The sequence below is a fragment of the Pantherophis guttatus genome, chromosome 2 (assembly GCF_059756535.1).
Source record: "Pantherophis guttatus breed Tessera chromosome 2, ASM5975653v1, whole genome shotgun sequence".
In the NCBI taxonomy this organism is placed as follows: domain Eukaryota; kingdom Metazoa; phylum Chordata; class Lepidosauria; order Squamata; family Colubridae; genus Pantherophis; species Pantherophis guttatus.
This window is the reverse complement of record NC_142064.1, coordinates 172954107-172981729: the sequence shown is the minus strand read 5'-3', so window position 1 is coordinate 172981729 and position 27623 is coordinate 172954107. Positions and strand designations below refer to the sequence as shown.

The following is a 27623-nucleotide window of genomic DNA, read 5'->3' as shown; positions in this document are numbered from 1 at the left end:
TAACATAAAAACAAGTCTATACACGTAGTTGAAATGTATGTTCTTAACACCACCATTTACAAATATATTTCTTTTTTGACATGCCCAAAATAATTTATGTAGGCTTTTAAATGCTCTGTACAAATTTTTTGTTCATATACTCTTTCCAGTTTATGTAGCATTAATATGCATGTATACAGCCCCACCAATCTAGCCCTCAAAAACTCTGAGCCAGATTTAGCACAAGCTTCAAGTTCTTTGACAATTATACCCTAAATACCAGTTGGTGTAAAATAATAGCTAGAAAATGTCCTTACTGTAGCTCAGTTTCTAGTCTAAACAAAAGCTATTGGGCAAGGTACTATAATGGTCTTTAAAAAATTAACATAGACTTGGTTTATTTTTGAGAGAAGACAACCAGGAAACTATGTCTGTAAGATAGACCAAAAAAAACAAAAAAAAAAAAAACAATGTTAGTGGCAAATAATTTCCCTGTTGCTAAGTAACTACATGATCCATGTGGTCACCTGTAGTCAAATTCAAATTGGAGAGTTTAGTATCTCACTGAAGAGTCAGGCATAGCAGAAAAGACTTTTGGGTATAGGATGATACTTTTACAGGATGATATGTATCACTGAAATATTGTACACCCACAAATAAACAGTTGGCATACTTTAGATAAGTTATTATAGATAATTTAGGTTAATCACCACCCTATTTAGCAATTAAAGCTATGATAGTTCTGAAAAAGTAACTTAATGGCTAGTCACACATGACCATTTTAGTGTCTTGTGGTCAGATGATTGCCATTTGCATACTCGGGGTTTTTAAAAATTTGTACTTTATCTACTTTATTTGTATACCTTTATATAATAACTTAATATTTTATATTAAATAACTCAATGCAGCAAGCATATCCCAACGTATCTTCTTCCTATTTTTTCCCCACAACCACCACCCTGGGAGGGGAGTTGGGCAAAGACCCAGTGACTGGCCAAAGATCATCTTTCATAACTAAGGTGGGACCACAAATCCCCCTTTTGAGAGTGGTGCCTTAACCACTAGACCAAACTGGCTATTGTTATATTATCAACAATAATATTATGGCCCACCCCAAGTTATGAGAAATGTATTTCATCAATTTCCTCCACCCAGTGGAGGAAATTGTTCCACTGTACAAAACTAAATAGTAAGATGTCATGTACACTGGCACTTTACCAATTTGATGAACTCACCAACAACTTGTATGATGAAGTATTGTTGCTGTACATTCTACAGCTGGAAGACCAACATACCTTTGTTCATTAATTTCTCTCAAAGCTAGAATCTGTCATTAAACCAATTAAATATCAAAAAGTTCATGTTATATAAAGCATGTATACCATCTTGGAGACACAAGGTTTTACTTTGATATTGATATCAGATATATGACACTTTGGAATTTATATTTATTAAATCGTTACAAACGAGGGTGTACTTTTAATATTAGAACGTTAGCTGTCTGCAAATGACAATGTTGTCCTTCTCCCAAACCAGTCAAGTCTTAGATTATGAATAATCTAATTGGGGATATGAAACAATGTATATTTTTTGAAGAATTGGCTAGATTTCTTAACCAGCTCTACTGCTTTTCTGCAATAATCTTACTGAAGGATCAAAGAGCCTGGTATAATTTCTGTTCAAAACACTTGGCAGCAGAAAATCTGCTTTCTTCATTAGATAGCTACAGCCAAATTCTAATTACAGTAAAGATTATTTCTCCTCATTCTTGATTATAAAATCTGAACAAAACAAATGGTGTTTAGTAATTTCCTTAAGAAAATAAGATTTAGCATTACACAATGTCTTTTTCCCATGACAGAAAACAGTGACAATTCATGTGTAGTTTTAAGTATCTGCTATTTTGTCAATTTGCAGCAATCATCAGATTTAATTTACCAAATTTTTAATAATCATAGGAGCAAAACAAATATTTTAAGTATATATATCAATAAGCAAGACTCCAAAGTCTTTTTATTAAAATTTTCAACTGTAAATTTGACAGACTTGATACATTCAATTCTTTTAGACCAAGTCCCCTAGCAGGACATATAAATATGTCTGTATAGAAAAACATTATCTGGCAAGTCTGTAAATCAGATGGTTTCCTGTAATTTTTTTGCATGCGTTCAAGAGCTACCCGGTATTAGAAAAAGCCCTATTCCATTCAACTTTCTGAAAGAGGCAAATTATTTTTATGGCTATATGAACAACTTTCCAGTATGTCAGCATTTGGTACTATTTAAGGAGTACCATAGAAATATCAAGGAAACTGGAAATCTGAATATTTACTAAAAATAGCCTATCCTCCTTCAGGAAATAATGTAAAAGACAAAGACAACACAATACAACATAGACAAGAGATTGGAGATGTTTACTTCTGAAGTCCAGTTTAGATTTTAGTGTCATTTTTTTTTTCCTAATGAGAATCTGTATGGGCATGGCCTGACTAGGGCTTCTCAAATAGATGCAGAATCATGTCTGGTTGCCATACTCTGATTCAAATTTTTGAGATGTTTTCCTGTTTCTTTCAGCAAATGCTCCTGGTTATAAATGCTATGAGCAAAGGCAATCTGGGTCTAAAGTCATTTAGCAGTGTAATATTTTTTTCAATCGATTCTTTGAAACTTTTTGTAGCATAAAGTTACTCTCACGTCCACTGCCAAAACAGACCCTGAAATCTTGATTCCCGTCTGTAATCCTCCATAATAGAGGTAGTGCAGTCCAGTTGATGCCAGTCTTATTATATTGGCAAGATCTGTTCTAGGACGCTTTTGGAAGACTGTGGAATTCTGTCTGGGAATCTTACATCAAATTCAATAATAAGATCTCCTCGCTGATTTAGATTCTTGGGAAATGGAAGGCCTTCTCCGGGAATTCTTCGCTTCATGCCAGGTTTAATGACATCTTTGAATATCATTGGTATGGTTCTACCATCTAATGTTGGTGTATTCACAGTGCAGCCACACAAAGCCTGTATATAAAAATAAACCACATAAATCAATATGTTTTTTACAAATGAGAAAAACTAGGGAACATTTCATTTTCATTCATTTGACAATGACTTTAAACTTCAATTAGATTTCATGATAAGAGAAAACGCCAAAAAACTGAATGCCACATATATACCAATATACTTCAATGTTCCTGTTCAAGCTACTACAACAACATGAAGCATGCTTCCTGCATGTGTTCCATAATGCTATCAGTGTCTTGAGAGTATATACTCTTAGGGAATATTTAAATTTGCAATAAGTCTATTCTTAGTTAAATATGGATTATCCAAATTAAACTTTAATCTATTTCAAAATGCAGTAATTCAGACATTTTACAACCTAGTCCATCTTTCAAATGACAAAATCTAGCTTTTTAACTTACCTCACGGAGGCTGATCTTAGCTGGGTATACAATATCAGACCCATCTCTCTTAAAAGTGTTGTGTGGCTTGTCCTTTAGAACAAAAACTATATCAGCTGGAATGTTGGTTGGTGTTTGGTCCCCTTCTTTGGGAAATGTGATCTTAGTTCCTTCTTTCCACCCTCGTTTTACTTCTATTGTTAAAATCTTATCCTCATTGCGTGTGCTTTTCCCATCTGGATTGAGACGCTTGTGTGAAATTTTCATTTTCTTCGTGCAACCTGTGTAAATTTCCTCCAATGACACCCTCAACTCATGGATGATTGGAGGATCTTGTTTCTTGCGGATGTTTTCATGTCCTCCACGACTGCGAGTAAAACCAATATTGCCAAGGTTTTGAAAAGTTGAAAAAGGATCATCAACATCCATGTCCTCATCTCCATTCCTCTGAACAAAAAAGGTATCAAAAGGATTCCGTCCACCGAAGAACTCTGTAAACATGGCATGAGGATCTCCATGGAAGGTGTAAGTGAAAGAAGTACCATTAGGACCTCCTCCACTACAACTGGGACCACCACCTTTTAATCCTGAAATAGAGAAAACATAAAAATGCATTTCATCCAATAAAACTTACGTTCAATGTCTCATGTTACAGTGTCTCTTTTTAGTAGTATTATTTTGAGAATGTCAAATAGGGCTAATCTTAGAAATGCCTCCAATTCTCACCTCCATTTTTCTCTCACAATTCCCTTTTTCACCATGTTCATGATTCAACTGTATAAAATCAGCAAAACACCCTTTTCAGTGTTTCAGTCTATGATACTCTCCTGAACTGAATGTTATTATAGCTACAACACAAATTATCATTCATTTCTACCTAAAGTGGATAAAGCAATAGGTATCTTGCTAGAATATTCTAGCTACTACTAGAAGACTTTGCAGGAAAAGCTCCACCTATCTTAGGCAGCTTGTCATGCAACCCAAATATATGCAGTGAATACATATTTTACCAATTCTTCAGAGGAAAATTGCTGAGCATTTACTATGAATATAAGCAAGCAAGACAATGGAAGCCAGTACTGAAAAGCTATCCCAAATCTGTACAAATTGTATAGTAAATTGTATATAGTCTGTTTTAAATGCTGCATTTTATAAATGGAATGATGTTCTTTAAAACATACATGCTACAAGGTAGTAAGTTGACAGAATGTATATACTCAGCAATCTTTTTTAGTGTACATAAAATCATTAGAAACAGGAGAAATTCTGCATTTTAATACATCATTTTGTAGTTTCGTATAGGAAGCATTTCTACCTGGCTCAAAGTAGCTTCCTACTAGACAGGAAGAACCTGTAAAGTAATGGTGGATTTTTGAGGAGTGACCTTAATACAATCAGAACAATTCAAAGATGGCAACTCATCTGGCCAGTTTCCAGAATGGAGAGTAAAAAAACTTGTTCTCTACTATTTTGCCCTCCCCTGGGAAATTAGTCCGATCACGGTCGTTTTCCACAGCCTCTGGGAAAAAGAAGTCTTTATTAATGGGACCTCTAAAAGCTAGATCTGACAATTATAATAGTAGCAAACTGGAAAGTTAGCAGCTATCTTTTCAGGGTGGGGGCAAGATTATTAGCAAACAAGGAAAACAGGAGATCATTCTTTGGCTTAAGCAAATTTTAAAGATAAAAATATTTCAAAGCTGATTTTTTTTTTTATTCAAGTCCCCTGCCCGAGTACAGTCGTTTCACTTTGAAGTTTCACTTTCTAATTTCATTCGCTTCCATGATAAAAAATATTCAACGGGGGCGATTTAGTTCTGCTTCCCTGACCAGCTAATTTGTTGTTTTTTTCCTCTTGGGTCCTGCGATTTACGCTGCGAGCCAGGTCATTTCAATTTTCCTCTTAAGAGAACCCAGCAAAGACAGCAGCACGCTAAGGCAGTTTCGCTAGTTTAAAGAGAGTCCGATTCTTAACAAATTAGAGCCCCCCTTCTCGTAAACTCGGATAAGCGACAACGTGTTCTAGACATCCCCACCATGCATCGCAGACTCGAATTCCCCTCAGCCCGTTCACACGACTTCCCTCCCCCCACTTCGGCCTGTCTCTGTCTCGGCACGCACCTTCCTCGCCGAACTTGTCGAAAATATCGCGCTTTTTCGGGTCGCTCAATACATCGTACGCCTCAGCGATTTCTTTGAAGCGCTCTTCAGCTCCAGGGTCCTTATTCTTGTCGGGATGGTAGCGCAGCGCCTGCTTACGATACGCCTTCTTAATGTCATCGTCGCTAGCCCCGCGGGCCAGGCCCAGGATACGATAATAATCTTTCCCCATCGCCCTTCGCAATTCCCTCAGTAGCCGGCCACCTACCCCGTTCGCTCGCTCGCCTCCCCAAGCTGTAATTTAGAAGGAGGCGCTTCCCCTTTCCAAGTTTATATGGCGGGCGGAGGAATCTTCCAGAGCTTGCCACAACATTCTCTCCCGAAAGCCCGCCTCTCCATCCTTTGTCCAATTGCAGCCGAAACCTTTCGAACGCTGCGCCAATGAAGACGCGGCGTGCGTCACACATGGGGGAAGTAACGGTTGCCGAGAATCCGCCTTCTACCTTAAGAGCGAAGGAGATAAGCAATTGCGCTTCTGTCAACGGTTGTTTTCCTTCCGAATTCTAGAGGCTGGCGGCTGGTCTCAGGGCGGGGGCGAATCGGGTGACGTCACGGGAGGCTCGCGCTAGACCTCCTCTATTAAAACCTTTCCAGAAAACGTCGAATCCCCCCTCCGGTCATTGCCATTCAATTAATCAACTCCACCCAGAAACTGAGGTTTTCTTAAATCTCAAGTCAGCCAAGATTCAGAGAACCTTGTAACGCCGCAGTTTCACTTATGTTATGCCAGTTTCTCCACAGTCTGGTGCCCTATGAATGGATTTTCGTTAGATGGGGAATTGGGGAAGTTGGAAATCAAACACATCGGGAGGGCAGCAACTGGGGAAAGCAGGCGCTCCACTGGGTGGTTATGACAATGGTACAAAATACAGGAGAATATTTTGAAATAGTGTTATAATAAATGTCATTTATGGCTAACTGTCACTAATGATAAGGGTGACCCAAGCCTGTAAAGTAATAGCTGTAGTGGCATTTAACAACATGGACATTCACCCCTAGGCTATCTGCAGATTTACATAATCCAGCCAGCTAGCAACTAAAATTGAATTCAAATTATAATCTTGAAAGCCAATAACAAAGTTATTTGTTACCTGAAGCACAGAAGCAAATCCCTAATGCCCACAAAATATCTATCACTGCAATCAAATTATTTTGAAATTTAAGGCAGCCTGAAAAGCATTTAAAAGTACCTCCTTGGCAATCATAAATGCATTTGCTTCCCTTTTAATATCCCAAAGCAAGTTGCCAGAAACAAGCTTCTCAATAAAAAAGCTGCTTTTTTTTTTTTACCTTCAAGTTAGTGTTGACTCCTGGAGACTGCCTGGACAAGTCACTGCAGCTTTCTTGGCAAGATTTTGGAAGTTATTTGCCATTACCTGATTTCTGCTTGCCTCATATTCTGCTTCTGTTAAAACCTCTGAAATCATATCTGGATCAGAGACAAATAGAAAATTAAAAACAATATTAACAGAATAACTGTATCAAGGCAACATTTTCTTTGTAATATTAATTTGAATAGGTGCCCAATATTCAAGTTGTGATTGCAGGTGAACCCAAAATCTAAAACCAACAGAACAATTTTACAGTATGTCACAGAAGTCAGTACACCCTCTCACATTTTGTAAATATTTAAGTATATCTTTTCATGTGACAACACTGAAGAAATGACACTTGGCTACAATGGAAAGTAGTGGGTATGCAGCTTGTGTAACAGTGTAAATGTGCTGTCCCCTCAAAATAGCACAACACACAGCCATTAATGTCTAAACTGCTGGCAACAAAAGTGCGTACACCCCTAAGTGATAATATCCAAATGGGACCCAAAGTGTCAATATTTTGTGTGGCCACCATTATTTTCCAGCACTGCCTTAACCCTCTTGGGCATAGAGTTCAACAGAGCTTCACAGGTTGCCACTGGAGTCCTCTTCTACGCCTCCATGATGATGTTATGGAGCTGGTGGATATTAAGAGACCTTGCGCACCTCCATCTTCCATTTCAGGATGCCCCACAGGTGCTCAATAGGGTTTAGGTCTGGAGACATGCCTGGGCAGTCCATCATCTTTACCCTCCGCTTCTTTAGCAAGGCAGTGGTCGTTTTGGAGGTGTTTTTGGGGTTGTTATCATGTTGGAATACTGCTCTGCGGCCCAGTCTCTGAAGGGAGGGGATCATGCTCTGCTTCAGTATGTCACAGTATATGTTGGCATTCACGGTTCCCTCAATGAACGGTAGTTCCCCAGTGCCGGCACCACTCATGCAGCCCCAGACCATGACAGTCCCACCATCATGCTTGACTGTAGGCAAGACACACTTGTCTTTGTACTCCTCGCCTGTGGTTGCTGCTACATACGCTTGACACCATCTGAACCAAAATAAGTTTATCTTGGTCTCATCGGACCACAGGACGTGGTTCCAGGAATCCATGTCCTAAGTCTGCTTGTCTGCAGCAAACCATTTGCGGGCTTTCTTGTGCATCATCTTTAGAAGAGGCTTCCTTCTGGGACAACAGCCCTGCAGACCAATTTGATGCAGCGTGCGGTGTATGGTCTGAGCACTGACAGGCTGAGCCCCCACCCCTTCAATCTCTGCAGCAATGCTTGCAGCACTCATACGTCTTATTTCCCAAAGCCAACCTCTGGATATGACGCTGAGCACGGGCACTCAACTTCTTTGGTTGACCATGGCGAGACCTGTTCTGAGTGGAATCTGTCCTGTTAAACCACTGTATGGTCTTGGCCACTGTGCTGCAGCTCAGTTTCAGGGTCTTGGCAACCTTCTTATAGCCCTAGGCCATCTTTATGGGGAGCAACAATTCGTTTTTTCAGATCCTCATTGCCATGAGATGCCATGTTGAACTGCCAGTGACCAGTATGAGAGAGTCAGATCTATAACACCAAATTTAACACACCTGCTCCCCCTTCACACCTGAGATCTTGTAACACTAACGCTTCACCAGGGAGGGAAAACAGCTACTTGGGCTCCATTTGGACATTATCACTTAGGGGTGTACTCACTTTTGTTGCCAGCAGTTTAGACATCAATGGCTGTGTGTTGCGTTATTTTGAGGGGACAGCACATTTACACTGTTATACAAGCTGTATACTCACTACTTTCCATTGTAGCCAAGTGTCATTTCTTCAGTGTTCTCACATGAAAAGATATACTTAAATATTTACAAAATGTGAGAGAGTGTACTCACTTCTGTGACATACTGTAATATCAAGTTCACCTAACCTATAGGTCATTCCCAGGGGACATTCAGTTGTTGAAGGATTTGCAAAATGCTGGGAGGGTCAGGGCCAAAAAGCCTCCAAGTTGCATGAACTTCCAAAGGGCAAACACTTTCTGGGTCTCCACAGTACTGCTTAATAAATGGGCCTACCTTGGCTGAACTAGTATACCAGGCAGAAACAATTGGAGAAAGGGGTCCCACATCTGGGGTGGGTTCTACTTACCTTTACTACTGGTTCGCAACGGGGCCGCGTGCGTGCGCTTGCTTTGCTTGCGCATGCACAGAATGCGTTCTGATGATATTGGGGTCGGTGGGCGGAGCCTCCCGCCAATTTTACTACCAGTTCTATAGAGCCGGTGTGAACCCGGGGCAACCCACCACTGTCCCACATATACCGTAAGTCCCCATGAAAGCCTTTATATAATGTGGTAATTAACACCCTGAATTATACCTGGAAGCTTATTAGGTTCTATATAACCAAATTAATAAAGTTTGGCAAAATATTATGAATAGCTTCCAAGTGTTTATTATATGCTGCAATGCAATAAAAAACATTTACACAATGAGAGTTTAATAAATAATTGCAGGTGAGTGGAAAAATAGCAGCAATTATTTCCATTCCCTTCTAAGTGTAGTAGAATAAGTCCTTTAAGCCAAATTTCTGGATAAGAAACATAAGACAAGTATTTATCTGAGATAACCTGTCTACAGGGAACCTGTCTTATATGGATTAAGTAATTCCTTAAATGTCAATAGTGCAAAATCTATAAAACCAGTGTAATGATTTTTTGGGGAACAATGTATGATGTACTATCTTGCGATATTTATGAACCTGTCAAATATCCATACTCAGTGGCATCCACAAATGTTGATTTTGTGCCATGGAAAACACTTACATTTCTAGCAATATAAATGGATCTAGAAGCAATCCCAAAGTTAAACTGAAAGTATGTTGAATGCTATCATTTCCACAGGTAATCTGTTCAATAATAGCACTTCCAACTTGTTTGGTTCCAGTTTCACTTTGTTGTCTGTCATCACATCTCTTAATACAGTCAAGGGCCGATCAAGCCACTGTGTTGTACTGTTAAGGTACTGGAGTAGCATTGCAGAATTCCAAATTTTAATTCTGAATTAACTTTAATTCACACTCCACAAGGTGATTGGTTTTTAGCCTTGTCACTCACAGCCCAACCTATCTATTTGTGAGATAGGTTACTATAGTTGCCAGCATAAAGAAAAATAGCTATGTGTCATCAGAATGCTCAATCTTCAGATGATATTATCCAGTCTTTTAATATAGATTTAACTTTAAGAATAAAACTTGCAGACCTCACAAAACAAACATTAAGCATATATTATGGGTTATACACCAACCTAAGGCTGATCCAAGGGAACTGCTTTCAGACCCTTTCATAAATGATTCCCAGATTCAATTAAAGTCATTATTAACTTGTATTTTTACATTATTTTTTGACATTGATCCAAATCTGTACTCTAATACAGATAATCCTTGACTTACAACTGTGATTGAGACTGGAATTATGGTTATTAAGTTATGCTTAACGCCTTGTAAACTGTCCTGAGTCTCCGGAGAAGGGCGGCATATAAATCAAAATCAAAATCAAAATCAATAAATAAATAAATAAATGCTGATTGATAAAGGGTCATCATGTAACCGCCCCTGATTTTACAACTTTTTGCGGCAGTCATTAAGCAAATGCTTAATGTAGTCATAAAGTCAACATGGTGGTCCTTAAGCAAATGCTGCGGTTGTTCAGCAAACTCATTGTTTGCAATGGGTGTTTTTTGCCAGGAACTGGAAGTAAATGTTGTAAATTGTGGTCAAATCTGAGGGTCTGGTCAGCACCCAAAATACAATAATTTGACTGCTGGAGGGGAGAGGGGCAACCACGAGAACTTCGAATCTGGGTTGTACTTTTTAATTGTAACTCCAAACAGTTGCTAAGTGATGGGTTATATGTCAAGGACTACCTGTAGCTGAGTCTATCATTGTTCTAAAGATGGAATTATATAGTTTCCAGCAGGAAGAATAAAGATATACAGTTTCCTAGGAGCTGTTATCATATATAGAGCCAACTCCATAGTACTTTGGGGGAAAATAAGAATTAGTACCCAGTGCTGAATTTATCCTACCAGGCAGCAATTTAATTTGAACAAATCAATATACACGGCCATATGAAATATTTTAAAGTATAAAAATCTAGACTCCCATGTATGTTTTCTAATACGGCATTATAAAAAAAATAATTGTATTGTCCATGAAAAAAAATCATTGATCCCAATTGCTTTTCTTTGCTCCTCTCTTTCTTAACTTCAGTGTTTCCAAGAACAGCTGCTGATCAAAAATAGACAAAAAATTCTTCTGCGTGTCTTGCATATCTCAAGAATAGATTAAAGCAGCTGATGGTATGTATTAATGTAGTCCTAAACATGTAGTTGTCTTGCTTTCTTCCTGCCCCAGTGAAAGATAGAATGAGAAACTGTAAACCAGCTACACCAGCTCACTTTTCTCAATTTATAAATGAAGATCAGGCAAACCCAGTTTCTGTATTAAAAGGTCTTCTTAGGGACAAGATTGGTATATTTTAACTGAACTCTTTTTATCATTGGGTATAACCAGAAGAGAAATATATGCAAATATTATTTATTTCTTAAGTTCTATTATACAGTTCATTTAATTATGCTGGTTTAGTGAAGGGAGAAAAAGTAACAAAACGTCACGTGACAACGCCGTGACAACCCGAGTTTGACACCCCTCGTATAAGACAATGCTGATACAGTATATACAATCTCCATTACTAGTCCATAACCTACCTATAATATCTGTTCCAAGTCACTGTCAAATTATGTTGCCTGATTAGTGAGTGTGACATTTTCACCTTCAGTTTTGAATATGTGCAAAACATGTTTATTTCCCCATTTTCTACAGGGAAATTGGAGAATAATAGGCATAGGTAATGGAGGGAAAGGAGCAAATAAACAACAAAGGCTCCCTTCAATAATCTTTAATTATTTTCTAAACACTGCAATAAGGAAAAGTGGGTCTAATGCATCTTAAGGTGAAAATCGCAACTGATGTCGTTTCAGAGTATTTTAATATTGAATTGCACAAGCAGGTTTCCTCTTCTCCAGATAAAATAGTGGAAGTCTGGGCTTTCCAGAGTGCTGGTGATAAGGACATGCACAAATGAGTTCCTATTTTTCATCATCAGATAAAATAGGGGAAGTCTGGTTTTCTCTACTCCATCTTGTTGGAACCCTACAAGAGGGAGGGAGAAAGTGGTAGATTTTAAGTAAAGGGTGTATGGGTGTAAAAAAAGAGCCATCCTGGAAAGGAAGATGGCATAGGTGGGGGCTGGCTAGCATTCATAAGGAACTTCTCTGGTGATACCCATAACAGAGTAGCTAACCTTGCCCCAAGTGATAAAACTTTACACATTGCACACACTTTGAAGCTGGTATAATAAAGGGTAAAAACTATTTTATTCTGTATTAATGGAGAAAAAAACCCTAGTTTATTCTGGTATAATAATAGTGACAATTTAAGGCTGTTTCATTCATGGGGAGTTGAAGAAAAGTTTGTGTGAATAAGGGGGAGCACTTGGATTGTTAGGGGATGCTATTGCTGCATTAAGCTACAAGTAACCAGAGAGTTTCCATATAAGTAAAAGAAAAATAGAATCACCCATTGTGAAGAGAATAGTACAACTTAGAATAAATTGAACAGATATGAGTATCTTTATATACAGGTATTCCTTGACTTACAACAATTCATTTAGGAACCGTTTGAAATTTTTCACACTTATGATTGTTGCAGCATCCCCATGGTCACATGATCAAAATTCAGGCAGTTGGTAATGGATTCAGATTTATGATGGTCACATTATCCTGGGATTATGTGATCACTTTTTGAGACTTTCTGACAAGCAAAGTCAATGGGGAAGCCAGATGCACTTAACAACCAGTTACTAACTTAACAACTACATGATTCACTTAACAATTGTGGCAAGAAAGGTTGTAAAATTAAGCAAAATTCACTTAACAACTGTCTCGCTTAGCAACAGGAATTTTGGGCTCAGTTGTGGTGATAAATCGAAGACTACCTGTAAATGCCACGACAAGTTATCACAATGACCTGACACATAAGTAAGTTGAGTGAAAATGCAGACTAAAAATTCGGCATTGATATAGAGGATTGCAAGTTTTAATTGGATATATTCTTAGAAACAAGATCATTTCCAAAATAGCAAGGCTTAAAATATACAAAATGCACTTTGTCTGGAGATATGCTTATGATGTGATTCATACACTGTATGACGCATACAGCAAAAGAAAAGGGAGGGCATCGCTGAAGAATGTCTTGAAAAAGCTATCATGCAGCTGACCTGGTATTTGAATTTTAAAAAGGATAAAATAGTTAAGTCTGTAAATATTTCTAGATGACTGTTATTTTTAATTTCCCTGAAAAATACATTTAATTAATATTTCAATAATTTAATTAGGAAAAAAAGTATTAACAGGAGCCAAAAATGACTTCTTTCTGCTCACTGAGCATAAACCTCAGAAGACAGTTAAAAGAAGTATTTTAAAAACAATAAATGAATTAATGTCTACTTTTGATTCACATGACATCATGAGATAAGATTAATTTTGTCAAATGTCCACAGATGTTATAACTTCTAATGAGATAAAACAGGTATTACAATTTAAAGAAAACAGTCATGTCTAAATCAGCAATGATGAATATTGATAATTACAGGGTTTGTCCTATGTGCATCCTAGTATCAAGTTTCTTTTGTCCTAAAGAATTGGCATTAAAAAGCAATAAGGGAGAAATGTTTGGCATATCAACTCTTTGGAAAAAGCTCTTTACCTTCTTTGAAACTAATGTTTTGGGAATCTCTGTTTCAATACTTAACATTGGATACAAATAAATAGCCCTGGTTAAGAAACTGTGATGTTTATAGATATTCTGTGGTAGTTGCAGAGCCAACCAGCACCTTTCTGAAGAATGTTTCAATAATTGTTGAAAGTGTTGCTGCCACTTGTTTCAACAGAGCATAAAATTTAGATTGATTTATTCTACTTTTTTGTTTCCCTTGGTTTGGACTCCTTTGCTTCCAGAGATAGTGCACTCATTTGCAGTTAGAAGCAGGAATGACAATAAGACAAAGAAAATCCGAGCAGGGTCCTTTTAAAAGAAAAAGAACCTGAACAAGAAGAGTTGTGTTTCCTCTTTCTCTTTGAGACCCAGGTTCGAAGTATAGATTGGGAACTGGCAGAATCATGGTTAATAATAATAATAATAATAATAATAATAATAATAATAATAATAATAATAATAATAATAATAATAATAATAATAATAATAATAATAATAATAATAATAATTTTATTTCTATACCGCCCTTCTCCCGAAGGACTCAGGGCGGTGTACAGCCAATTTAAAAACACAAGACACAACAATGATTAAAAATTAAAATAATTAAATAGATTTGGCCGATTTAAAACTCCAAAAATTTAAAATACCCCAATTTAAAATCATTATGTTGATAGCCCGGCCTGGCGAAACAACAGGGTCTTCAATGCGCAACGAAACACCCAGAGGTTGGAGATCTTACGTATTTCCGGGGTCAGTTCATTCCACAGGGCTGGGGCTCCCACAGAGAAGGCCTTCCCCCTGGGTGTCGCCAGCCGACATAACTTGGCCGATGGCACCCTGAGGAGACCCTCTCTGTGGGAGCGGACTGGCCGGTGGGAGGCTACTGGTGGCAGAAGTCGGTCTCGAAGGTACCCAGGTCCTATTCCATGGAGCGCTTTAAAGGTGGTAACCAGCACCTTGAATCGCACCCGGAAGACCACTGGGAGCCAGTGCAGCTCACGCAGGAGGGGTGTCACACGGGCACAACGAGTTTGTCATGAATAAATGCCTTGCCTCTGACCCAGAGCTAGAAGCAGGGGGGCTGGACAAGCCAACCCCCAAGGTCCACCCTAACCCAATAACCCCTCCTTACCTTAGCCACGCCCCGGGGGTACTTAAGGGTCAGCCATGCGGTCCTGCCTCAGTTCCAGACTTGTACCTGTAACGATAAGATGCTTAATTAATAAACAATAATTGATTCAATAAGAACTTGTCTATGGAGTTATTGGGCACGATCCTCGAACACAATTAACAATATGGTAGCAGAGGATGGTTTTATAGCCCAATCCTGATACTCCACAACATGCAAGGGACCACGACAGACAGGGTGAATACCAGAGGATTCACCAAGAAGATGGCAGAACGATCTGCCCAACCCGAAACCACGCAAGGAGAGGCACCCGAGACGAGCGGCCTACTCCATCACCCATCCACCCCGGCCAGGAGCAACGAGGGGTGGACGAAACACGAAACCTCAAAGGAAGAGATGCACAACCTAAAAGGAAAACTCCTCGAGCTGATAGATTCGTCGCAAAGCAACAGCGGCCTCATCGCGGAACTCCGAAGCCTGATCAAAGGCTCCGAAGCAGCGAGTGAGGAAGATGAAGACGAATCCGATTACAGCGAAGGAGACCAGGTAAGGGAAGATTTCCCCCACCAAAAACCTACCGCAAAGGCCGAAGGAGACTTCGCGCCCTTTTCACGGCGGCCATCTTGGGAGACGGCGTCATCAAAGATGGCCGACCGCCCACCAATAGACTCCCGGGATTTAAATCCCATGGCGGGAATCGGGGCCTACTCAAAAACTACCGACCAAAAATACTACAAAAAACACAAAAGCCCAAAAACCAAACCCACAAGCTCGCCTACCGAGCCCGAGGTCAACAAGGCCATCGAACTAATCGCCGCGGCCCTAGGGGACAAGGTGAAAATACCGACCGTACACCCCGGCGCCAGGCCGAAAAACAAAAGGGACCCCAACGCGACGAGGGCCAGCACCGGCGCCCACCCTGGGAAGGATGCCACCATCGCGTGGACCCAGGACCACCCAGAGCCCCTAAGGGGTCTACCCACTAAGGCGGGATACCAAGGGCGGTGGGACTACTCACCAGATCGACAACCGGGACCAGATCCGTGGACCGCGAGGCCATCCGCAGGCAGGGGACATCCATCGGCGGGCAGGGGGATCGGCCCGACACCCACAGGCGGCATCCGCACGAGACCGGGCCATCCGGGACCATTCGCGGCCCCAGCGGGACTCCCAGCGTCCACCGGCGATCCTCACCGCTTCCCGAGACTCCAGGCGACGATCCGCGACGATCCCGAGCAAACAAGGCCAACCGGAGAGGAACTGAAGGCCCATCCGGAAGATTGGGGCCTTCACCCGGGAGCAGCATGGACGAGCTCCTCACTCCATGGCGACTGGGGAGAAATGAACCTCACGCATGCGCAGCACGCCCCTGTAAGAGAAACGGAACAGGACATAGAGCTACACCGACGCAGACACATAGAGACAAGTCAGTTCAGACTTGCCACAGTCGTTCCTCTGCCTTATTGCGAGTATCCTTATGTGAGGAACCATGGACAGCGACATAATGTGAGTAATTTAACTTACAATTCAGGGACTTTGCCCAGTGATTTTCCTAAACTGAGGCTAGATGGGGAGAATTTCCTGGACTGGAATCAACAACTCCAGGCCACCCTGCTTAAGGAAGACCTGTTATCCATGGTTACAGACCCCCCAGAAAAACCCTGGACTTTTGAATTGGATTGCATCCATCACAAAGCTTACTGTATTGTCATTGCCAGCATTACACCCAGCATTTACCCCAGTATTAGCCACCACCTGACTGCATTAGAAATAATACAGAGAATGCACAAACTGTTTTACTGCCAAAGCGTTGCCAGCACCACCAGGCTGTCCAGGGAGTTTTATGCCACCAAACTCAAGGCAGGGACACCCATGAGCGAGCATTTACTATCACTAAATAATACTAGGGCCCAGCTGACACAAAGGGGGGAGGTCATAAGCGAGAGGACCATGATAAGTATCATAGTAAATTCCCTAGACCCCAGTTGGGACACCTTTATTACGCAGATAGACAATCTAGGGACAGGGAGGCTCTCACTTGACTTACTAACAAGTAAACTAATATCAGAGGATTGCATCAGAAAGGAACGCTCCCTAAGCCGCAAGGAGCAAAGACCCAGCAGAAAGGTTGAGCCACAGGGCAGGAGCCAGAGCAACACAGAGTGCTATATATGTGGGTCAAGAAACCATTACAAGAGGGACTGCCCTAAAAATACAGGAGACAGGATACATAGGAGAGATAGACCAGAGCAAAGAACTAGACACACTAGCGGACGCTCACCAGAGGTCAGGCACAGGCGTAGGGATTCCCCTAGCCCTAGAGACAGGAGAGACCACAGGGACAGTTCCAGAGAGAGCCACACTGGATCACTGTACGGCATAGGGGATCAAGCACAACACGTGGGCCAAGACAGGGAGGAAGGCACATGGCTGTTGGATTCAGGAGCCACAAACCACACCACACATGACCGCAATCTACTAACCTCTTTCACAGGAGAAAGTTTTGTAGTGAAAGTGGCTAACCAGAATAACGTACAAGTAACAGGCAAAGGTAACGCATACGTACCAGGAATAGGTATGGTACGGGGAGTACTTCTAGTGCCAAATATACCATATAATATCCTTGCCACCCTAAAACTAAGCAAGGATAACAATGTCGAGGTGACTTTCAAAGAAGGAAAGGCACAGGTAACCAGAGGGGGTAAAGGGATAGGGAAAGTAGTAGTCAGTGGGGAACTACCATTCTTCCACCCAACCAAGAGCAAACAGCCAGAAGTAAACAACCACCAAGGGGTTAGTCCCAATAGCACAGACAACGCAAGTAAGGAAGTAGAGGGGGTTAAGCACACACACACCACCGATGAGCCCAGTGAACAGGGGACACCCAGGAAGGGGAAACCAATGATAGGAAAACCAATGCATGACAACTGTGCCCACCTATTACACAGGAAACTAGGACACATTAGTTTCCCCGTAGTGCAGAAAATGTTGGAATGCTCTGAAGGTATAAAAATAAAGGATTGTGAGAACTATCTTGAGTGTTCTATTTGTAAGGGCTCCAAATTAAAAACCAAACCAAGACCCAAGAAGTCAGTACGCACAACTAATTCGATTTTTCAACTTGTACATATGGACCTAGTGGGGCCACTAAGGCCCTCCATCAAGTACAGGAAGAGGTACTTCCTGACCATAGTGGATGACTTCAGCCGCTATGGCTTCGTGTACACCCTAAAACACAAAAATGAGGTATTTCAAAAATTTAAGGAATTCTATGCGAGGGTGGAGACACAACACAACACCAAAATCAGGCAAATAATGACAGACCGGGGGTCTGAATTCTTATCAAGCGACTTCTCGCGATGGTTAAAAGCACGCGGGATGGTCCACTACACGACTTCTCCGTTTTCCGCTTTTCAAAATGGCGTGGCGGAACGAAAAAACGGAACGCTACAGACCATGATGAGGTGCGCGCTAGATGATGCCGGCCTAGGGCAGCATTTCTGGTCCGAAGCACTCATTTATTCGAATTATACTCTAAATAGACTGTGGTCCAGCGTACTAAATAAAACCCCATACGAATTAATGTACCAAAGGAAACCACAGGTGTCACACTTGCACATATTCGGGGTCACAGCAGATGTGCACATACCCAAGCAACTCAGGCGTAAGGGGGACAGGGTATCCAGGAGGCTGAGGTTCATGGGCTATGAACCGGGGACGAAGGGATACAGGTTCATAGACAACAGCAACAATTTCGTAATATCACGAACAGCTGTTTTTCACGAAAACGCTAACTGGTCCAAAATACACCTCAACGAGGTGTCCCTTAACAAGGACGGACCAGGGGATGATCAAAAGGAAATAAAACACCAAGCAGGAAGGGACACTGAACAGGGAAAGAACAAACCCAAGGGACAGGAAATACCAGTGAAGGGATGGAAGGAAAACCACCCACACATTAAAGTAGACTCACTCACCGAGAGAGAAGCTAGGTACATGCATGACACAGAGACACCTCCTGACAGACCAGTCAGGACAAACAGGGGCAAAAGGCCAGAAAGGTTAGGGGACTACATACTATCCCTACACAATAACCAACTAACCCCCAACACATATGAGGACGTACTGGGGTTACCGGATGAGGAGAGAGAGAAATGGGAACAAGCCATGGAAAGGGAAATGGACAGCCTGAGGGAACTAAACGTATACACTCCCTCTAAAGTCCCAACAGGAAAGACGACCATAAGCACTAGGTGGGTCTACAAAGTTAAAACACTAGAGGGAAACAAAGCGCTCTACAAAGCAAGACTGGTGGCTCAGGGATTCGCCCAGAAATACCCTGATGACTACACGGAAACGTACTCCCCCACAGTCAGGGCCGAGAGCGTAAAATGTGCACTAGTGATCGCATCACTGCTGGGGCTGGAGGTGCACCAATTCGACGTGCAAACCGCTTACCTGCACGCTGAGCTCGACAAAGAGATATACGTGAGAGCACCACCCAGCCAAAGCACCAAAAAGGGAGAAACCTGGATTTTAAACCGGAGCTTGTATGGACTCAAACAATCAGGGAAACGTTGGTATGAGTGCCTATCCAAGACATTAAAATCCATGGGATTCTCAGCCACTTCAGCCGACAACTGCTTCTTCACCAAGAAGTCAGACAACTCCCTCGAATATGTTTTGATATACGTAGACGATATATTGTATATCGGTGATCAAGCCAGCAAATGTAATAACTTTGCCAATGAGCTGGGAAAACATTTTACACTAAAAGTATTGGGCAAGGTAGACAAATACCTGGGGGTGCAGATCACGAAAACAGGCAAGGGTTTTCAGCTGTCACAGAAGGATAAAATTTTAGAACTAATACACAAATGCAGCATGACAAACGCCAAGGGGTGTGAAACGCCAATGCAACCAGATTTCTTGAAGGACATGTATAATGAGGCTGAGGCGTTCAAGGACAACACTTTATACAGATCCACCATAGGCTCCCTACTGTACATTGCGAACTGGACCAGGCCAGACATCGCACTGCCAGTCAATTTGCTGTCAAGACACGTGGGTAAGCCCACCGTGTACCACTGGGAGACCATCAAAAGGGTATTAAGGTATTTAAAGCAAACTTCCGAGGCCTGCCTGTCATTAGAACCCGAGAGCACCACAACACCCACACTCACATGCTATGCTGACGCTGACTGGGCTGGAGACGTGAAGTGCAGGAAGAGCACTTCGGGTTATATATTTTTTCTAAACAACAGCCCAGTTCATTGGTATACAGGCAAGCAAGACTTGGTAGCCACATCCACCACAGAGGCTGAATATATCTGTTTGTCCAAAGCCGCCAACAACCTGGTCTGGTTTGATGACCTGCTCGCCGACATATGGGCTGAGCCAAGCTACCCCATCATCATGCACGAGGACAATAAAGCCGCCATGGAAATATCTAAGGCTGAAGCGGTGGGCCAAAGGTCGAGGCATATCGACATAAAGTACAAACATGTTAGGCAGTTCGTGAACATAGGTTTTGTGAAGGTTATACACTGTGACACGGAAGAACAAACAGCAGACATCCTAACAAAGCCATTACAAAATAAACAGCACACGTATCTCACATCAAAATTAGGCGTCCTCTTGAAAAAGACACCTCAAGTACACAACACACAAAAATATCTCGGCCAGGCATTTAGAGGGGGTTTTGTCATGAATAAATGCCTTGCCTCTGACCCAGAGCTAGAAGCAGGGGGGCTGGACAAGCCAACCCCCAAGGTCCACCCTAACCCAATAACCCCTCCTTACCTTAGCCACGCCCCGGGGGTACTTAAGGGTCAGCCATGCGGTCCTGCCTCAGTTCCAGACTTGTACCTGTAACGATAAGATGCTTAATTAATAAACAATAATTGATTCAATAAGAACTTGTCTATGGAGTTATTGGGCACGATCCTCGAACACAATTAACAGAGTTGCACCCATAACCACCCGCGCGGCCGCATTCTGGACCAGTTGGAGCCTCCGAGTGCTCTTCAAGGGGAGCCCCATGTAGAGAGCATTACAATAGTCCAGCCAGGAGGTGACAAGGGCATGAGTGACCGTGCGCAAGGCGTCCCGGTCCAGAAAGGGCTGCAACTGGCGGATCAGGCGAACCTGATAAAAGCCCCCCCTGGCCACGGCCATCATATGCTCTTCTAAAGACAGCCGTGCGTCCAGGAGGACACCCAGATTGCCAGTCCTCTCTGTGGGGGGCAAAGATTCACCCCCAATAGTCAGCGATGGCACCTGCTGACTATATCGGGACGCCGGCAGCCACAGCCACTCGGTCTTGGACGGGTTGAGTCTGAGCCTGTTCCTCCCCATCCAGACCCGCACGGCCTCCAGGCAGCAAGACATCACATCAAGGGCATCGTTGGGGTGGTCTGGGGTGGAGATGTACAGCTGAGTGTCGTCAGCATACAGATGACACTTCACCCCAAAACCATGGATGATCTCACCCAGCGGCTTCACATAAATGTTGAACAGAAGGGGCGAGAGGACCGACCCTTGTGGCACTCCCCATGCGAGACGCCTCGAGGTCGACCTCTGCCCCCCTGCCAACACGAACTGCGAGCGGTCAGAGAGGAAGGAGGAGAACCACCGCAGAACGGTGCCCCCTATTCCTAACCCTCTCAACCGCTGCAGCATGATACCATGGTCGACGGTATCAAAAGCCGCTGAAAGATCTAATAGGACTAGGACAGAGGAGCAACCCCTGTCCCGAGCCCTCCAGAGATCATGTGCAGAAGGAGGTCACAGGCTTGGACTGAGAAAATGACCTTATAACAAAACATCAAAGAATAACAAGATAGAGGGTTTATATTTTTTTCTTTTATACTCAACATCCAGAGGTGAATTTTTGAGTTTTAAGCTGAGGAAGGAGTTCTCACTTTCTGAATTAATGCCTAATCAACTAGATTCACTGCCAAGTATGCACTTTATAAGAATTGTTAATATCATATTGGATTTGAGTCCTAGAAGCAGACAGTTTGAAAAAGTCATCATCTCCTCTTAGCAATTGTGGTAAACATAATTGATTTATTCTGTCCATCAGCACTTTTGAAATTGGATACAAATCTCTTGTCCATGGAGTTGGTGGCCTGAGTCCATAATACTGTAGTCATATCTGACATCCATAAAGCATTTTGCTAATCGATCGCTTGAATTCATTTAGACTTGGGTTGCTTCCAGACAGACAGCACTTACCATTAACATTTTAAAAGTGCAGCTGTTCTATTTTCCCTCCTTAATTGGTAAGTTATAAACAAATTAAGGATAGAAAGAGGAATAGAAGAAGCAGGGATTTACCAATAAGGCAATGTGCACCTATAGTTACCCATGACATTCTATGAATAAAGAGGGAGGGAAACTGCATCCCAAAAAATATTTTGCAAGTATCTTTGAATTACAGATTAGATAAAATCCAAAATATTATTTTAATACTTGCATCTCTTTCTAATCTTGCAGCCACAGGATTTTGATAGAGAAGAAATTCAACTGGAGAAATTCAACTTGCATTGATTCTTATCTGTCAGGCCTTTATAATAGAGAATTGATCAACTGGATCCAAGAAGTTAGTATCTCTTTGAAAGAAGAATCATTGTCCACTCTCTTTTAAAAAGAGGCAATTTTCACATTTATAAAGAAATTTTAATTAAACTTGTCAGGCAAGACATGAAATCATAGTTTGATCTTAGCTATTAGATAGTTTAAATATAGGTACCTAGTTTGGAAGATTCAGGACTATACTAGATTAACATAAGAGATAGAATCAGAAGCTTCATCTACAACAGGGGTGAGCAATTAATTTTCCCAAGGGGCCACATGAAAAACTGGAACTGTTGTGGAGGCTCAAATCAATAGGGCTGTGAAAGGGCGTAGGCACGCACATATGTACATACATAAATCAGAAAAAAAATAGGCACCTTCAAAATCAAAGCAATGCTGTTGTATTAAGTTTATGGTGTATACTTATTTATATTTTATTTCTACTTTCCAATTGACCCCATATGGACCAAACAGGGTCAGCAAAAAGGTTGGATCTGGCTTGGGGGTTGTCAAATGTTCAGATCTGCTCTACAAAGCCAAAATAGAGGACTGGATTTGTACAATTGATGTAGTTTCTTTTTATTTCTGAGTTAGAGAGAATTTAAGTGTGACCTATTTTATTCATATAGTAGCAGCAGCCCCAACAAAATAGTGGCTCAAATAGCAAAAAAAAGAAAAAAGAAAAAGAAAAAAAAGTTTTGTGACTAAGCAATGGAACCAATTGTAAATAAACAGAAAATATGTTTTACTATTCATAGTTCTACCTGGACTAAAAATTACTTGGAAGGGTATAATATATAACATAATCCTGATGGATAGGATATTTTGAAAGGTAGTTTCAAAAAATTGCATTGGTATTTTTATTTTCATGTGTTTATAAATCAAGCTATATTTGCATTCATATATTGCATACATTCATACAAATGAATCCATCCCACTATTTCACTCCATTGGTTGCAAAATGCAAAAAAGATCTAAGAAACACAGATCCAACTAACTAAAGAACTGAGATATGGAGAAGAAATATTGCCAACACAAATTTATACTGACAACATTCATGTACTGGGTATCTCTTCATACATTTCTATCAGTGGTGAAATTCAGCTGGTTCTATCTGGCTTGGGCGAACTGGTAGCGCCAGCGGTGGGAGGCTCCACCCACCCGCCTGGATGTCATCACATCCAGTTTTTGACCCTCTGCGCATGCGCAGAAGGCTCTGTGCATGTGTGGAGGAGGTGCGCTCGCTCACATTTATGAACTGGTAGTGAAGGTAAGTGAATTTCACTCCTGATTTCTATCCTTGCAAACATTTTTTCCAACATGTCCTCACTATTGTTCTTTAAACTTTTCAGCTTTCTCTTTCTGAGGATTTCAGCAGTTTCGGTTAAATACAACTTTCTTGGTTTTCTTCTTCTTTGCCCATTCACAGTCATTGCATGTATTTGTTTCCCAGGTGGATCCTCAATCATTATATCATTACATTCAAATGTACGTGTTTCACAGTAATCCATGTTTAACACCTATTTGAACTTATTGCATCTTGTTAAATACACAGCTTTAGACGCAATATAAATTTTAACGAGTGGGAAGAGGCATGGAATAGGAATTATAAACTAACCAGAGCAGGGACTTATAAGGAAAACCAGTACAAAATGCTACACAGGTGGTATCTAGCCCCTGCTAGGCTAGCAAAGATGTATCCAAATATACACCCAAATTGTTGGGAATGTGGTCATGGGCAGGGCACCTTCTTTCACATGTGGTGGACATGTCCTGATGCGAAAAGGTATTGGAGCAAGATTTGGAGATGGTTACAAGAAATAATTGGAGAAGATATTGAATTGACACCTGAAATATTTCTCCTGGGAATAGTAAAGAGGAACTATGGAAAGAAAAAGATTTATTTAATTATACATATCACCACAGCTGCTAGACTGGCATATGCACAATACTGGAAAGAGAAAGATCTGCCAACAGAAGAACACATAATCAGGAAAATACTGGAGTGCGCAGAGATGAGCAAACTAACCCATGAAATAAATGAAGATGAAAATTCAGATTACTATACTGTCTGGGGAAGGTGGTATGAATGGATGAATGATAAAGTAAAAGAAGGAGAAAAAGATGTACCTAATAAAAGGAATAAGTAGCGTAAGAAACACCAGGTATATATCTTGTATATATGTACAAACACTGCACTTCCGATGTAAATAGAAATGATATTTAATGTATTTTCACAAACTTAATAAAATATATATATATATAAAATACACAGCTTTAAATGTCCCATTCCTGCTGCAACCAACTTACTTGTATATTTCTCTTACATTCAATTATTTTCTTATCTGACAAAATTGGCAGAAGCAACTTCTGTTTATATATATATAGCCATTATTACTTCTTTTGCATTATTAGATTAATTTTCAGGTCCATATTCCTTGTTGCATTGTACAAAGTAAAGTTTGCTTAAAGAAATACATTCTTTATGTATTTATTCATAAGAACATTAAATAACTGAAAGTCATCTTTATCCTACTTCCTGTTGAATTTTGAAACATTTATTCTCAAAATTTGCTTCCATTATATGCTACCCTTAGGAACTTTATAATCATATACAATATTCCATAATTCAAGCCTATTCAGTTTATGATACATTTTCTCTTAATCAACAAATGTTCAATAACATTTCTTCCTTAGATTAATATCCTGATGAAAAACAAAACCTATTCTAGACAGGTCTGATACATCAAATTTTGCTTATTCTAACTTCCTGCATCCTTGCAAAATTTTAGGAATTCACATTTGAATTTTCTTGAAAAAGGAAAGCTGTCCAATGATAAATCATTTAAGTATTTCTGAGTATTGAATTAGTAGGTGAGAATAAAAATAGAGTAAATACTTTTTTATTTCATTGAAAATATGTGACAATCCCAAATCTGGAATAGATTATACTTGTTTAGTGACTATTCTGTCTTCCAAAAAACTTTTTTCCAGAAAAATGCAATCTTTTTACTAGTCCATCATACATGATTAAAAAAAATTGGTCTCTCCAATATTTTGAAGTGTAATTTGCAGTAGTCTAATTGGAGTTAAGTGCCAATGATGTACCATCTTCCACTGTACCTCCTGTAAATGAGCTGACTGAAGTAATCTGATTTTCATAATATTTCCTACCTCATCTCATCTATTCATTTTCCTAAATCTGTATGCACTACTCTTTTAAAACCTACTCTGGTTTTAAAACCTACTCAGGTGTGTGTGTCTGTGTGTCTGTGTGTGTGTGTGTAAATTCCAATTCCACATTTTTGGAATTGTTCCTTCAGGTTGATATCTATTAATTTTTCAAAAGTAAACACTGATCTGTTGACTTTTATATCCTTCTTATTCAAAGAGGATTTAAGTTGGAACAATTAGCAAGCTATTTGTAACTTAATCTCTTTATTACACATTGTCTTACTGTATTATTGTAAAAGTGATTAAAGTGTCTCCTAGGCTTCAGTTGCATTGACCTATCTTAATTACAAGTATAGGTAGTCCTCGATTTATAACAGTTCATTTAGTGACCTTCAAAATTACAACAGCACTAAAAAAAGTGATTTATGACCATTTTCACACTGATGACCACTGCAGCAACCTGATGGTCATGTGATCAAAATTCAGTTGCTTGGCAACTGATTCATATTTATGACCGTTGCAATGTCCCGGGGTCATGTGATCACCTTTTGTAACCTTCTGACAAGCAAAGTCAATGGAGAAACCAAAGTCACGTAACATCTGTGTTACTAACTTAACAACTGCAGTGATTTGTTTAACTATGGCAAGAAAGGTAATAAAATACGGCAAAATTCACTTAACAACTGTCTCACTTAGCAATTGAAATTTTGGGCTCAGTTGTGATTGTGAGGACTACCTGTATACCTTTTTGGAATGTATTTATATTGTCTATTTTCATTAAAACATTTGCAAGAAAAACATTGCCTTGTGGATCCAGCTACCTCTTGTATGCTTTCCAGCTTTATTTACTGTTTTGTTGGATCTTCCTATATATACCAAATTGTCCTATCTAGATGACACTAATTTATATTTTCTGATATATATTTTAGTCCTTTCATTCATAATTAATTCAACAGTTTCATTTCCCTAAATGTATTCATTATTTCACTCCACAAGATCAAACCCATCTTCACCCTGATCTATTACATTCTCATATAAGTATCTCATAGTTTCACAATCATAAAATATATTTAATAAACCACAAGCACAACAAAGGAGTTTTGTATGAATTATGCTTGTGCTAACTCCCTAAAATATAGGCTCTATAAGATATAGAGTATCTTACAAGCCAACATACCTATATACAGTACCACCAATTACAAAGTGTATACAGTGTACTGACAAACAGATATGCATATACACATACAATATCCTACATCTTTAATACTCAGTTAAATATTGGTACCATAGTTATTATTGCTTGTCTGAAAAACCTAGAGAATTTGATAATGCATACTTTGACATGCATTAGCTTCTCATATTGCTATATTGTTTTAAATATAGGGTTGTCATATCTGGATTCAGGAGTGGGCTGCTGGGGGTTTGCAGGGGTTTGGGAGAACTTCTAACTAAGATTCTGTGCAGTTCGGAGAACCCCCAAATCCCACTCCTGGCTGGCCACACCCACCTCTCCCCTCCCAGGAGTCCCCACGCGGCTTGTTTTGGATGCTGGTAAGTGCAGGGCACGCACGGAGGCTTTGGGAGGGCGAAAAACAGGCCTACTGGAAGTTTGGGAAGGCCAGAAACGGGCCTGTTTCTGGCCTCCAAAGGGCCTCCGGGGCCTGGGGGGGCCATTTTCGCCCTCCCAGAGGCTCAAAGAAAGCCTCTGGAGCCCAGGGAGGGCAAAAACACCCCCCGATGCAGGAGGCTGACTAGGCCACGCCCACCATGGCCACGCCCACCCAGCAACCGGGAAGAGAACCCCTTACTAAAATTTTTGAAGCCCACCCCTGTCTGGATTGCATAAATTGGAATAAGCACTGGAGAGCAGCAAACCATTTTTGTTCTGAATATTTTCAGAGCTGTAATTTCTAAAAAACAAATATTGAACTTACACGGTTGAATTTATTTAAAGAGAGCAAGATGTGGGGCTCACTCCTAATTCACACTGTGAGTATAGAGAGTAATGAGCTAAACTCTCTGAGTCTTACTCCATTTGTATAAGTTCCCTTGTCTGTGCATCAGATT

At 40.6% G+C, this 27623-nt stretch overlaps 1 protein-coding gene across 3 annotated transcripts in view; it reads right to left on the bottom strand.

Moving 5' to 3' along the window:
- Positions 1–1951: 1951 nt before the first annotated feature.
- DNAJB1 (DnaJ heat shock protein family (Hsp40) member B1) overlaps positions 1952–27623 on the bottom strand; it is a 38342-nt gene continuing 12670 nt past the window's right edge. The window contains exons 2-5 of one of the 3 annotated variants that reach the window (XM_034407409.3): positions 6826–6964; positions 5497–6285; positions 3397–3962; positions 1952–2992 (exon numbers count right to left, since the gene is read on the bottom strand). In XM_034407409.3, coding sequence (XP_034263300.1) covers positions 2762–2992; positions 3397–3962; positions 5497–5707 — 1008 coding nt within the window. In that variant the 5' untranslated portion in view covers positions 5708–6285; positions 6826–6964 and the 3' untranslated portion in view covers positions 1952–2761. Of the gene's footprint in view, positions 2993–3396; positions 3963–5496; positions 6286–6825; positions 6965–27623 lie in introns of those variants that run through there. The other 2 variants (XM_087883624.1, XM_034407414.3) reach the window with 2 other exon arrangements.